Below are 14462 nucleotides of genomic sequence, written 5' to 3' on the forward strand. Positions count from 1 at the left end.
CAAATTCAAGATACCAGATCAGTGATTATACAAAGGAAAAAGCAGGTGATAACACTGATTTGGATACCTTCAGACAGAGAGGCCTGTGCTTCAACGCTGTAGCACTCTTGATTCTATATTTAATACTTTACTTGTTTGTTTGTTTTTTAAAAAAGAAAAATGAATGGATGTAATGAACGACCCTCTGTCTGGTCCTTGATGAACCACTGAGGGTTAATTGAAATCAGCTGATGTGGTGTCTTGTTTGCTGAAAACTGGGCTTGGCCACTGGCACACATCTGCCTCATGTCTGCACTGGCGTGTTCCCATGTACAGTACGTGTGTGTACGCACGCCTCCTCCGGCATGGGCGGATTGAGCTGTAGCACATCCACTGATACCGTTTTTTTTTTTTTTCGAATTTCCACTGTAGGTTAATAGTCGGTGCTATTGACACATAAGCTATGTGGTGAGCTGTGCGGGTGGGTTTGTTTTGTTTTTCCAGCTCGTTATGTAACTCGACTCCCTCTCCCTCTTTTGTTATCAACCGGACGGTCTGACGTCATCACCCAGCTCCGGGAAGGTCTGAGCGGCTCGCGGCTGCTGCTGCCTTCAGAACCAGCTAACGGACGAAAACAAACGGCAGCGGTGCTTTAGCTTGGCTCGTAGCCGCTCGCTGTTGTTAAAGGGGGCAGCAGGTGACACGGGTCAGTGGTACTATCGCACGTCTGAATGTGTGCAGATAAAGTACTGCGCGTTTTTGCACTGACTTGAGCTTTTTATGCAACCAGCCCTGCTCACCAGGAACGACGATGTCCAACGCTGCTAACAGCACTTCAACAGACAACAACGGAGACTCCGGGCTAAACGGTAAGCTAACGTTTTATCACATTTGCTTGACTAGACCAGAGTGTCAGTGTGTTTTCTCTCTGGGGTGGTGTGTCGGGGAACGCCGCTGTAAGGATGTATTCATTGAGGAGGTTTAATAATTAAAGTAGTTTTAATTTGCTCGTTAATGTTTTTTTTCTCGCTTAAAAGCTACATTCAAGGGGGAGGAGTGAGAACGCTATGTTCCGTGTGTTTATTGACAGTGGGCGCACCAATGGCGTTTCGACATGGTTGACTGACAGGCAAGTGAGCCAATCAGCGGTTCACGCGAATGGGTGAAGGCGGGTTTAAGAGTCGTCAACAAGCTGAGATGGAAGAAGTCGTCAGAACTAACAAAAATGGGGACAGAAAAATACAGACTAATAGTTAGTGAAATCCTTTCAATAACCGACCAGCGTACGTGAACTTCATGGCTGCCTTTAACCTTTTATGTACATTATTTCAAATTTCAGTCCATATAAAAGTAGAATAATGTTTGTGCAATGTTAGAATAATCTCTTTCAGAGTAATTATGGGTTGTTTAATCTAATAATAGTTAAATTAGCATTTGGCGAATAGTAGCCTAATTTACACAGTGCCTTCACAGCACAATGTCATGCAGTGGAAATATATCACACGTACACTCAGTTATGGATGGGATATGATGCACACAGGTCAGGACCTCGGCTTTCGCCGGCCATAGAGACGTAAACAAAGGCATGTTTATTACACTGACTCAGGGGCCACAGAAAGCTACTGTGGTTAAACTTTTACCACACTATGGGGGGCCGTGACTTGGCATGCTATTTATGGCCACAGTGACAAGGAGACAGACGTTTTGGACGTGCAGAGGGTGGGGAAAGTGTTCCAACACAAGACAGAGAAGGAACATGGAGGCTTCTCGATTGAAAGCCACAGCGTGGACAGGAATCCAACTTTCCAGCCACTTTTACTGAAGAGTCAGTATTTGAACAGGACTGGGCAGCAAGCAGTGATAGTTATCTCTTAAAATATAGCAAGTAAATTGTCAGCATCTGGCTGGTCTGGTCGTCAGTGAATGATCTTCTATTCTGGATTATAAATGTCAGTTGTATATCATGCTGCATACCCCACTCCTTGTATGAGATGGAAACTTTAACAAGTGCTGTTTTCTGTGGTTGTCCAATAGTGTGATTTAGAAAAGTCAAACCCACTGGTTCTCAGTCTTATTAAAATGATCATTATTTATGTAACGCACAGTATTTATCATAGCCTACTGTATCTTCATTTTGACTATTATTCTTATATTGAAAAACACGTCATGGGTTAAATGGACAGCTGTAATATCATACTCAAAAGTTTCTCAGAGAGAAAAACAGGGCTTACATGGTTTTGAAACACTGGTTACACAATAACCACACTGGAAGATGTGCATTGGTTGGAGAAGGTGTGAATCCATACGAGACTGGTAAATATTTTTTTTCTTGTTCTATGTCATTTTACTTACATTTTGCTCATTTGCCAAAAGCACGGACATTATTAGACATGCCTCATGCGATGCGTAATGTATAGGTTTCAGTGTTCATGTCTTGAAAATTGTAATATGTAGGCTAACAGCGTGGCACAATGTATTCCATTCAGGGACATAGAAATGATTTTAAGAGGAAGAAACTATAATTTTCTCCAGAGGGAAAACCAACAAGTTTATATTGTAAATGCCATGTTGGTGAAATTTCATGGATGATACTTTGTGTCCCACTACCCCGAAGGCAGCATGGAGCTGTGCCACAAAAAGCTGCCAGAAACACTCCAGTAAAGAATTGTTATGTAAATCAAACTCTGATTGTTGTCTAGAAAGCATTGGGGTTAACTGCCTGGTTTTACTATTGCAGACCACATTCTTTTGCAAATAGTTGCAAATTTTAGCTTGTCTTATTGTGAATATTTGGTTTAACTCGCTTTGCCAATTGCCCCTGAAGAACAGCTTAATGCCCCCCACCCCCGGATAATGTTTCCAGCACCTCCCAATGTTCCCAGTGAATATTGTACAATATTGTATTAATACTGTATCTTGAAATTCGTATCTGGAGAGGGCTTGTAAACACTGCAGAAGTATTGGCCACTGTTATTTCTTTGTCAGTGGTCCCATTATCCCTTAGTGCCTCATCATTTTTGATGAACACATTTTTGCATTTGGCTTATAAACTTAGTGGTTGATATTAAATCTAACTGAGCCACAATCATTTATAAACTATTAAATTCATAGCAGGTTTCATAGACACACTGGAGCAGCAGAACATTATAAACTGTAATGTTAAATGCTGAGACACAGCTTTGGGTACAATAAGACCTTTATCAGATGGAGAGGTCAGCTGTGCGTTATCTGAGACTGTGTGTTATTCTTGGCGTTTCCCCGAGCTCCAACCCCAGTGTCATAAACATTTTAATCTAATACCTGGATCTTCAGGCAAGAGGCAGCCTGAGCCCCCCCCCCCCCCCCCCCCTCCCGTCTGAGCCTCAGCATCAGTGGATCAAAGAGGTCAGATCATGTCTGCCTCCTCTAAACCACCCAGCAGCTGATAACCGCTCTGCGGCCAGAATGTTCGGAAGCGTCGGCTCCATGGCAACGTGGTTTTAGTTCACGGAGCGGAGACAATGGGCTGTCAACAGCAGCTTGGCTCGCAGTCCGCCGTGTAATCCACGGGATGAGTGCGAGTGCTGAGTCGAGGCCTGGGGGGGGGGGGGGAGCTGCGCTTGGGTAGTGGGTATAGCTGGCCTCATGCCTGTGAAATACAGTCCCCTGAAAGCTCATATGAACATGGTGTTTACTAACTGTTATGGGAGTCATCTGATCTGATCGGGAGGCCTTCCTCTTTTTTTTCTTTTTTTTTGTGGTGAAGACAGAAGGAGAAAGTGTTTTTAAAGTTGCACAAGGACAGACATTGTAGAGCTTCTTTTTTTTTTTTTACCCTCCTCTCCAAATTCTTGCCCCGGCTGCCCAGCCCCTCCTTTGTGTTTGTCACCCAGCTCCAGCACGCCGTGGCTCCTCAGCTGCCAGTGTATGCCAGCGCACGTACAAACAGGGAGGGCATCATATATCACAGTCAAGGTCTACAAGCAAGCAGCCACGGCACACATACACAGGCAGGCATTTTTACTGCCCTTTCATCACACAGCAGTAAACGGGGGGCTTTAGTCTTGAACTCGTTTGACTGACGGTCTCAGGCTGTCCGTCTCGTTGTTCCCTCCCAGTATGATCAGGAAATCATTTTGACGGCACGTCGCCCCTTTCTTTCTCATGCCCCCTATTTTTCAGAGGCCCTTGTGCTTCCTCTGTGGGAGCGCTCTGGCTTCTGTGACAACCCCATACTAGTCAAAAGACGAGCGATAGATATTTTTGACATGTCACTGCAGGAAAAGCACAGACACACTCAGTATTGATGATGGCTGTAAATCCATTTAGATGTGCCAGTTCCCAGGCCTGTGTATTGTGTATACTAGCTCGCTAGGACACTAACAATTGAAAAGAGCCCTCATTAATCTCATCTGTTACACCTGTGCTCGTCAAGTGCCTGCTGTGGCAGCTTTACTTATGTAGCTCATTTGGTACCAAGGGGCAACACAATGTGCTTTACATAAAAACAAAACATTTAGGCCTAACAGTAAAAACTGGAAAGGGGGAAAAAAAAAAAAACATACAATTTTTAGAAATTAAAATAAAACCCCAAATCATAAAAAAATTGGAAATATTAAACATACAATTTAAAAGCAAGAAAAAAGAATAAAAGAAAGTACAGGAGGATATACAGTGCAAATCCAAGATTACGTTTTAAAGTTCTTTAAAAGAGCTCAGCCATAAGCACATAAAAAGAGAGCCTGGGTTTAAAAATGCTTACAGTTGGGGCTGATTTCAATGATAGTTTGTTTGTTGTGGGGGGAAAAAGTCTTTCCACACTCTAAGTACCTTACAAAAACAACAAGACAGTAGGGGCTCTATTCAGAGCTGATATCTTAACATGCAAAGCAGCACAGGTGTAATTGATATGATCATGGTTGGGTAGATATGTCTTCAGTTGCAGGAATTATTACTCCCAACCGTGCTTTTCCTGCTACTGTGAGTCTAAATGTGATGTTAGTGATGGCTCAAAGTGAAATTATTTGTCAGGGTGTAAACAGTGATTGTATCAGACCTTTAGAAGAGGTGAGCAGTGTGTTTCCCAGGCAATAATATGCGTGGTAATACGCACCAAAATAACACGCAGTTCAATGACACTTCCAATTTTTCATGCTAATAATTTTAAATGCTGGTGCAAGCAAGAAGCCTGCTCCTTGGGGCATATCAGATAATGAACAGGAGATTGGTTTATTGCTCTGAACAGGATACTGGCTTATTGGTTTATTTACATAATTTTCCACTGGCTCCGTCTTATCAGGCAAAATTGACACTTGTATCTCGACATGTTTAAATGGAGAACATCTTGAAAAACAAGATCTAATTTTAATGGCACAACATACTCTTAGCTGTTTAGCATAAATATCTGAAAACATCACTTTATTAATGAAGTTAATTAAATTATTACATAATAATAACATTTTCCAAACCAGAAAACAATCATCAGACATGATATCATTTGGTTCTGTAACTGAAGTGACTAAATGAAGCTTGTGTGTGTTTGTCTGTCTCTCGTCACAGGGTCCTGGGTGGAGTTGGAGATGAACAGAGGTGCAGCCGGCTCGGTCGGCTCGGCCCAGTCGTCCTCCACAGGCGGCCCAGCCTCTGTCCTGCTGCCTCTCCCTCAGGTGGAGGAGGAGGAGGCCATGGTAGGGGGACTGGAGCACGTGCCGTCCTCATCTTCGATCCACAATGGAGACATGGAGAAGATCCTGTTGGACGCCCAGCACGAGTCGAGTCGCAGCAACTCCTCATGTGACAGGTAAAAAATCATCAACTCCGAGTGCCCAATTCCTCCAAGGATACTGTTACATATCTGAACCTGACCTCCTTTTAAAGTTAACGGAAAATAAATTCAATGCCACTTATGTAATTTAGTAAGTACAGACGAAGGCACGGGATTTTCCACCGTAATAGAAAACATCAAAGAAAGTCACGGGTTCTTGGATTCGTACGTGCCTGTGTTTATAGCGGCGGAAGATTAGACCATGTGGTTAAGTCTGCTTGACTTTGACTTACTTTGGAGCTGTCTGTTTCAGGAGACACATCACTGCTGAAACCAAAACAAAATCACTTAATTATAACCCTGCAAACACCTCCATTTGTTAACAAGTTTCAAAATGACACCTTGGCCCTCCGTCTCCATGGAGGCTGTAATAGAGAAGTAATGAAACCGATGAAAAGACTTGCGTGTGATCACTTGTATATTTTACATGATAATGTCTTATTGTCAGTATAATGATGATGAGGTCTGTGTTGTTAAGACTGTGTGGGCCGTGCCTGAAATTACGCCTGGGCATAAAGTCAAATTGTGGTCAACATTTCAGGTTTCAGTCTTAATCTTAGGAGCTACAGTTTCCAGCACTTTGTCTGTTAATATTAGCTTCATCTTTCATTTGCTCTCTTAACTTTCTATGACCAATTGAACCACAAAGTGTTTTCTACAGACAGGAACCACAACTTCGCAAGCCAAAGATGACCAATCAAATAGAAATAGAGAAAATTAGCTTTCTTGAGATATACTTGTATGCTCCCAGACTGGATGCCCAGGTGGCCGTTCAGCTACTAGTAAGCCAATAAAAGCTCACTGGAGAAGCTGTTTTGTAGGTAGTGTTTAATGTTAAAGTGAAACCTTTTCAAAATCCCCAGTTTTCAAGTGGAAAACAAAACAACCTCACAGACTCAGAGCTGCTCCCCTGTCGTACTCTAAACATGAGTCAGCTTCCACTCGACCTGATAGCTGCTCAGAAGTTGAGTTGTCTTATGAAAATAAAATGATGTCTTCCATCACAGCATTAGAAAAAATCCTGACTCTTCATGTGGCAGCCATATCACATGTTTGCGTGTAATCAGCTGGGCTGCGATAAAGCAGAGTTTATCAGAGAGCTGGGAAGTCAGCTGTCAGTGAGTCACCTGAGGATGTTTTCAAGCATTTCAACCAAGATCCCTGCATCCACAAACTGCTGTAAAATAAGCAGAAACTCACACATAAGCATGGCACTACCTGAGCACTTTAACAATCCAAGTGTCATATGGCACAGAGGTAATTAGGAAAATGTTTTCTTTACTTATCCCCAAGACGCACACCTCAGTACACATCTTATCAGAGAGGTCAGAGCACATGAGCAGCTGGACTTCACCTACTTTGTGGAACTAGTAAAAATCCAACTTTTGATTATGCAAGACAGTGAAAAATGTATTGATTAATTTAATGGTCATTGTTTTTTTATACAAAAAATATGAATAAAATATCTATGATATAATCGTAAATAAATACATATTTGTATGGCAGACCAATGAAAAACAGATATACGGACACAACAGCAAGTAATGAAGCAAAGCAATATGAAAATAAATATTTCTATAATTTTGAAAAACACAAACACATCAAACAATATTTGTTGGCTGATCTTGATAGGTGGACTCTTCCACAGTTTTGGCATATAGACTAGGCAGTGTTCTTCTGTTGTCTTACATGAATTCCAGTTTATTATGTAACATTATAAAATGAATAAGAGACCAATCAAATCCAGTAACGTGGGTTTGGAAACATCTTTGATGAGAAGACAACACATTTTTTTCTGTCAGGTCGGTTAGAGTATTTTCTACATCCTGGCATCTTGGGTATGTATTATTATGGTTAGTTGTCTCTACAGCTTAACCGCCAGCAGAGCCTCTAGACAAAGCACTGTTGCTATGGCTACCCGTCTATTTTTTGTGCTCTGATTTGCATTGGTTGTAAAACTTTTGAGCTGAACAATGTTTGAACAACAAATGTTTTCCATATTATAAAACCTATAAACTCCCACCTGAGGTTTGTCACAAGGGAAGCTCTGAGTCACTGTTGTGTTGGCCTTCACCTGCAGCCCCCCACGGCCCCACAGTCCCCAGGATGACGGACAGATCATCTTCGACGTGGACGTGACCGGCAGAAGAGACAGCCAAGTAAGAGCTTGCGCGCCTCTCAGGTTCTCCCATCCGTCTGTTGCCATAGCAACTGCAACTACTGGCCCTGAAGCGGTGTGTTTGTGCGTACATGTGAATGACGGGTGCTGCTTGCCTTCAGCTTCTATCGCGATGGCCGTCGCAACCCACAATTCCTGTTTCTTTCTCACAGCATGCGTTGTCACCATGACATGAAAACGCTGACTTTTCATTTGAAAACGAGTCGCTGTGTAAAAATATTCAATGTTGCTATACTGTGTGTGTGTCTACAGTCAGAAGAGGACACCTTGGACAAGGAGAGGGACATGGACATCCTAATGAAGGACGCAGATTGGGTTGCTGACTGGTCTAGTCGACCGGAAAACATTCCCCCCAAGTAAGTTTCAACTCGGTAAACATCAGCATAATGTTTCCATGGCAACTGAACACACACAGCTGCTTGTTTGTCCTGTAAAACTGGTTAGTCATTATGGTAATAAAGTAGATCTAATGCACAAGCATAAACCCAACTGGCAGAATTTAACTATGAGGTTAATGTAAGAGAACGTATATCCCAGAAATTTGTCAGTTTTGTTAGTCACCATCGTGTAGACCTGTAGATCTTATAGACCTTTTTTTATTTTGGGGAAGATCAAAAAATGTAATTGTTGCTAAAAACTAATGGGACCATATTTGGCCAGAGGCTTGAAGACAAATGTTATGCTGTGACAGTATGTCATAGTTTTGGGTGGTCCATTATATAAAACCTGCAGCTCCATCGAGTCAGCAGCAATAACATGGGCTCAGATATGTGTGTTTGGGTGTCAGTTTGCAACAACATTGCAAACAGCAGCCCTGTGAAAGGCTCAGATGAATATTGCCTGCGGCCTGGAATAAGAGCAGGTTCCTCTCCCTCACACTTCCCCAAGCAGCAGACACCACACTTTAACCAACAGCTCAAAGACGAAGCTGCTCTCACGGCTGCTGAATTATGACCTTAATTAAAACTAAGGAAAAGAGAGAAACCGTTCTCCTAGTATCTGTCTGGAAAGCCAAATTCGATACTTTTTCCTCCCCATGAAAGAATTAATAAATAATTCCAGTGGAAGCTTTGAAAACAACTGTAGGGTTCATGAATTTATCTTCCATCATCGATTAATCAGTTAATTATTTGTCCATTGTAATTGCCAGAGTTGCTATCAAATTTCTTAATCTTTTGTTGGTAGATCATCCGAAAAAGCAAAGAATTCTCAATGTGATTTTATAGAAAACCTAGAAATGAAGCAGATTGTGACTTCAGAAGCTTTTCACCAAAGAGTATTTGTCATCTTGAGAAATGACTCAACAGTGAGATCTGGGGGGGGATGTGTTTACCTCGATTGTCAGATTGTCAGTCAGCTGCTGTATACTTAAAGTGACTGTGATTTGTGCAGGGAGTTTCATTTCCGTCACCCTCGACGCTCAGTAACGCTCAGCATGAGGAAGACCGGGGCCATGAAGAAAGGAGGCATCTTCTCTGCCGAGTTCCTCAAAGTCTTCATCCCCTCGCTGCTGCTATCACACATCCTCGCTCTGGGGCTGGGGTAAGAAGCAGACACCAGACACCACAGACCAGAGTGAACAGCACAACTGACAGTAAAGTAGCTTAATGAACTGACTTCCACTTTGTTTGATCCATTTGGCCCATTGTGTAAATCATTAAGACTAACTGAAATGCTAAGAAAAACTCTGCATGTGCAGTCCGTTCACCATAATCAGATTTTTTTTATGTTCACTATTTGCTGCTAAGCTCCAGCAGGGGGAGCTGCAGAGCTGCAGAAACACCAGTTGTGTCCCTGACAAACTGAGCAGCTGCCGACTGAAAGGCTGCACACCTGCTGTCTCATAGTGAGCTCCGACACTCCCCAGAGCACTCTATGTTTGTAATGACACATTTTACATTAATCCTGGTTCCTCAGTCCCAAAATGTCACAGCACTGATATCTGAGACGGAGCTCTTTTCTTGGACATGATGTAATGTGCAGTGTCATTAGCAAACCTGTCAAGATCAAGTCCTCATTGGCCACATTGACCACTCACAGGTTTTCATGGTGACATAATGAGTCGCTATTGTGTATTTACAGAATTGCAACAACATTTATTATGTTTATGAAAAAAGCCAAAATTTGCAAATAGCATAGAAATTGTTCCCCTTTTCTTATTGTTTCCAGGGTGTATTGCACTTGGTTTTAGTTATTTTGGTTTCTGTGAAGGGATTCTGATATTATTAGTTTTGGCAGTTATATCTAATCCTACTGAAGGCGGTGAACACACTGGATGAGTGGCGTGTGTGTGGCGGCTGCAGAACGTGATGATTTTCATTTTATCGGGTTAGAGCGGACACACTGGCTGTAGGAGTCTCACATAGTGGCCACATCGCGTTGCCACCTGTTGCCCACTCTTCACACGAGCCACATACACCTCCCAGCAAAAATAGACAGAGTAAAGACCAGTTGATGCAACATTACATAAACCAGCTTCTCCTATAGCTGTCTGTCTAGGCTGAATCTGAATGTGTCACATAAAAATTAGACATAATTGTAACCGCTGTAGCAGCTGCATGTGGCAGACAGTGACGGGTATTTTCCTGTCAAAAATGACTTAGAAATGAATTAATCCCACATGCCAGTAACTGGCAGGTGACACATCACAGCAGAGACACACCCAGTGTGATCACAAGCCTGATTCTCTGCAGCAGCTCAGCAGCATCTGTTGCCATGCCTCACACCACACATATAATGTGTTTATGGCCTAAAACTGAATCTATCTAATTGCAGATTTAGTATATTGGGTCTTTATTGTCACATCATTGATTCCTGTCCTGCAGCAGACTCATAGCCCTTAGTGAATATTTTGACATGTAAACTGGAATATCACAGTTGTACCCAGCAGCATTAATGAAGGCTGCGTTCATGTCGGTGAGCTGGGTTTGTGAGAGGTTTGACTGGCGATTCTTCGATTACATCATCTCGCCGCGCCCTCTTCCTCTGCAGTGGTTTCAAAGGCAGCCAACTGGATAATTAGCTGTTGTGGAGCTAATATTTGCATAAGAGTAACGGAGCGGAAGTGCCCTTTTACCACAAGTTTTCATTTACCGACATCTGTTTATGACATGTCAAAATTAATACAGTGGAAAATGTTCCCCAGTTTGACATTCAGCTATTTGTCAGGAATCCGTTGAGAAGTGAAGGCAGAATGAATAATGGAGCGTCAGATGATGATTTATAATCTGCAATCAGGGTATTGGCAAGAGGTTTAGCTTTTTTTTTCTTTTCCTTCTCTGTAGACAAGGAAATGCCTTGCATGCCTCATTGATAAATCACAGCGTTTTTCACTATAGTAGTAGAGTTTTAACAGTGAAATTCCCTTGCTGCAATGCACGACAGTGATTTGTAACTGCTCTGTGTCCGTGCGCCTTCTTTTTCAGAGTGTATATCGGAAAGAGGTTGACCACGCCACCCGCCAGCTCCTTCTGAAGCTGAACCTGAAGAAAAGTGCCTGAGAAGTGGCCACGAGTTGTTGGAGAAAGCGTTGCTGACGTGAGAGGAACGAACGCCCGTCTCTCCTCCCTCTGTCCCCGCCTGCCCCTGCTCCTCCCCACCCCCCTCTCCCCCTTCGTCCCTGAGTTATGACATGTTCTCAGGAGAAATGCATCTGCCTTCCCCCGCCCCCCCCCTTTTTTCTTCTTGATTGGCTGTTCTCTGGCTGTCTGTGGATAACCTCCGCCCTCCTTCTCCCTCCCTCCCTATATCCTTCACTCATTTGTATAAGCTTTTCAAAGAATGAATAAGGTCATGTTTCCCTTTCCTCAGTGACTGTGTTCAGATGTTTATAATGGGTGGGTTTTCAGGGAGGGTCGCAGCATCAAACCAAACTCTTGTACTACACACGCTGTCCCATCGCCCTACTGACAAAAGGGAGGACTGTCCGGTTTTAGAACTGACCACAGATTGTGCCACCTACACAAGTAGCCCAACACTCGACCCCCACCCCCCACTCCTCCAAAAGGGTTCGACCAAATTCAGAGTCAGCTACGCAAACTGAAAATGCGATCATGCCTTTTTTTCTTTTTGAAAGTAGCCATCTTCTTTAGGTAGTATTGCCTTTTTTTTTAAAGATTTATTTCACAACAATGGTGGTGTACTGAGAAGTTGTAATGGAAGGAGTTACCATAGTGGCCATCCCAAACCACAAGCGCTCATGAATTGCACTGAAGGAGTCTCTGGCTCTGTCAGCCAGAGGAGAGCGATAGAGATAGAGAGAGATAGAGAGGTGAGACACTTTCACCTTTTCTGTGATGGAAACTGGGAGTGAAAATCAATGAAATTCTGCAGCTGAGTGAATATTTTTGCAAAGTGACAATAACTGGAAACCAGGGTTGTAGATTTGTGCCTTGCAGGCAGGTAGCGTGTCCCTCTCCGTGTGTGTGTGTGTGTGTGTACACTAACAGTATTTTTGTGGTCGGGTCAACAGCGCTGTACGGTCCAGAAACGTCTGTCCAAACTGTCTGTGTCTGTGTCGTCCTTCCAGTGAGCCTCCCGGTCTGTCTGCAACATATCGTAGAGCTGTTTTGGTCTTGACTGGTCGGTTCCTGCTTACATTTACTCCAGACTGGGCTGGATATTACATTGGACTGCGCTGATTCTGTTTTTTTGTTTTTGTTTTTTTTAGTGTGGCTTTTATGAAATCAGAAAGGATATGACACGAAAAAGCTTGAAAACATGAGCGATAAAGGTACGAATATTTGTTTTAATGATGCTTGATTGCTTTTTATTTTCAAAATGAAAGATGTGTCATAAAGCGATATAAGTTAAACATTCAACTTTCAAGATTTATACAAGGTGTTTTACTTTCAAGCTATTAGGAGAAGGCGATATTCTTGTCCAGTAGTAGCCAGCCCTGCATCATGAACACTCCGTCATGTTTGCCAAAAAAATTCAGAACCAAACAGGTAGAAATGCTTCATCACTCAGCTGATGAAGGGAACTGACAGCAGGGTGGGTCTTCATCTGGACAGGCTGAAGGTACCAAGTGATCTTTGTTTCTACATGTGTTTGTCTTCCTTGAGTGACGCCTCTGACTTGCAGCAACTTGTAACTGAAGGGAGGGGTTTTTTTTAAGCACAGGTTCTTGGTTAGCATGTCCAGTGAGGTCCTGTACTCACACAGCATGATGTGAAAGGCTTGATATCAGACATTAGCTTCGCTGCAGTATCTCTGAGGTTGGACTGTGGTCAATTTACATGCAAGTGGACCTTCTGTAGCCAGACCTGGTTCATTTTATCATCCAACACCAGATCCCTAGTTCTTGCACGTCTTGTTATTTTACTTTTTTTTGCAGCAGACCTATTCCATGCAGAACTAATTCCTACAGATCTAGTTTGCAGAGGATTTGTTTTGAATTCCACCAGCTTCCTGTGAAAGAAATATCTTACATTGTACACATGTTGAGCTGCAAAAAAGACTCTAGATCTAGTTATGAAGGTGATGTTGCCTCTCCATTGAACCTGCAACATTATTTCAACACTGAAACTCAAAAAAGAAGAAAGTCTTTTCTGAGGGCTTCATCAGAGCTAACAACTGCGCATGTACTTTCTCTCACAGTAAATTCCTGATGCATTCTGGTTAATACTTAGAGACCCTGCAGGTTGACTCAGGATGTGCCATCTTCTTCTTTAACCTGTTCAAATGAGCTCATTATCGACCATCAGTGACCACGTTAGGGTGTCGACTGTGCTCCGTTTCAGCCACGGAGATACTGCACTGTTATTTTGTGTGGAAGCCATGTTTTTGCCTGTGTTTGTATGTGCAGCATTTTGAAACTAGTGGATTGTTCTTTTCCTGGTTGTTTTTGTTTTTTCTCGATGTCGGAGGAAGATTGTGAACGCACAGAGCGGGAGTCGAGACGCAGATCATGTTGAAATAGTGTGAAAATGAGAACCCTATTGTCGATGGCAGGGCCTGATGTGAATAGGAAATGGAAAGTGTGGAAAGAGAACCCCCCCCCGCCCCCAAGATTGCAATGGTCTAACAGTAGCTATTGTAATGATGCATTTGCTTTAATTTTTTTCCCCACTACATTGGAGAAATTGATAAACATTTTGTCATTAAACATTACCTGAATGAAGTCAGTCTGAGTGTGCCTTTTTAATTTGGAAACCTCTGAATAAATTACAATGAACCTCCTACAGGAAACATTCAATTTCAGTTGTTACAGAAAACTTTTATCAGCTTCCAAATGGATTAAATCCTTAGAAGTCAACAGGACAATGAAAAGTTTTACACATACACATTTACACAGTTCATAATAATCTGAAGAACCCCATCTGCTGAGGAAGAACTAAAGGTAAAAGTCTTGTGCCATCATTGTTTTCGAGTGTTACAAGTGTATTGTTTTTTCCGTCCTCTCTTTCTCTCTCTCTCCACACCCTGTGGCCCTCAGCAGCTGGCATAGCCCACGGCCCAGTTGTATTGGACGAGGCTCAAGTCCACCGCAGCAGAAGC

At 42.7% G+C, this 14462-nt stretch overlaps 1 protein-coding gene across 1 annotated transcript; it reads left to right on the forward strand.

The window, feature by feature from the left end:
- Nucleotides 1-307: 307 nt before the first annotated feature.
- bnip3lb (BCL2 interacting protein 3 like b) lies at nucleotides 308-14085 on the forward strand. Its single transcript, XM_083983556.1, has 6 exons — nucleotides 308-848; nucleotides 5518-5758; nucleotides 7863-7941; nucleotides 8214-8317; nucleotides 9354-9503; nucleotides 11387-14085. Exons 1-6 carry the CDS (start codon nucleotides 791-793, stop codon nucleotides 11433-11435), a joined length of 681 nt encoding a protein of 226 aa, XP_083839682.1. The 5' UTR covers nucleotides 308-790; the 3' UTR covers nucleotides 11436-14085.
- The last annotated feature ends 377 nt before the right edge of the window (nucleotides 14086-14462 follow it).

This window comes from Trachurus trachurus (assembly GCF_905171665.1).
Source record: "Trachurus trachurus genome assembly, chromosome: 12".
In the NCBI taxonomy this organism is placed as follows: Eukaryota; Metazoa; Chordata; class Actinopteri; order Carangiformes; family Carangidae; genus Trachurus; species Trachurus trachurus.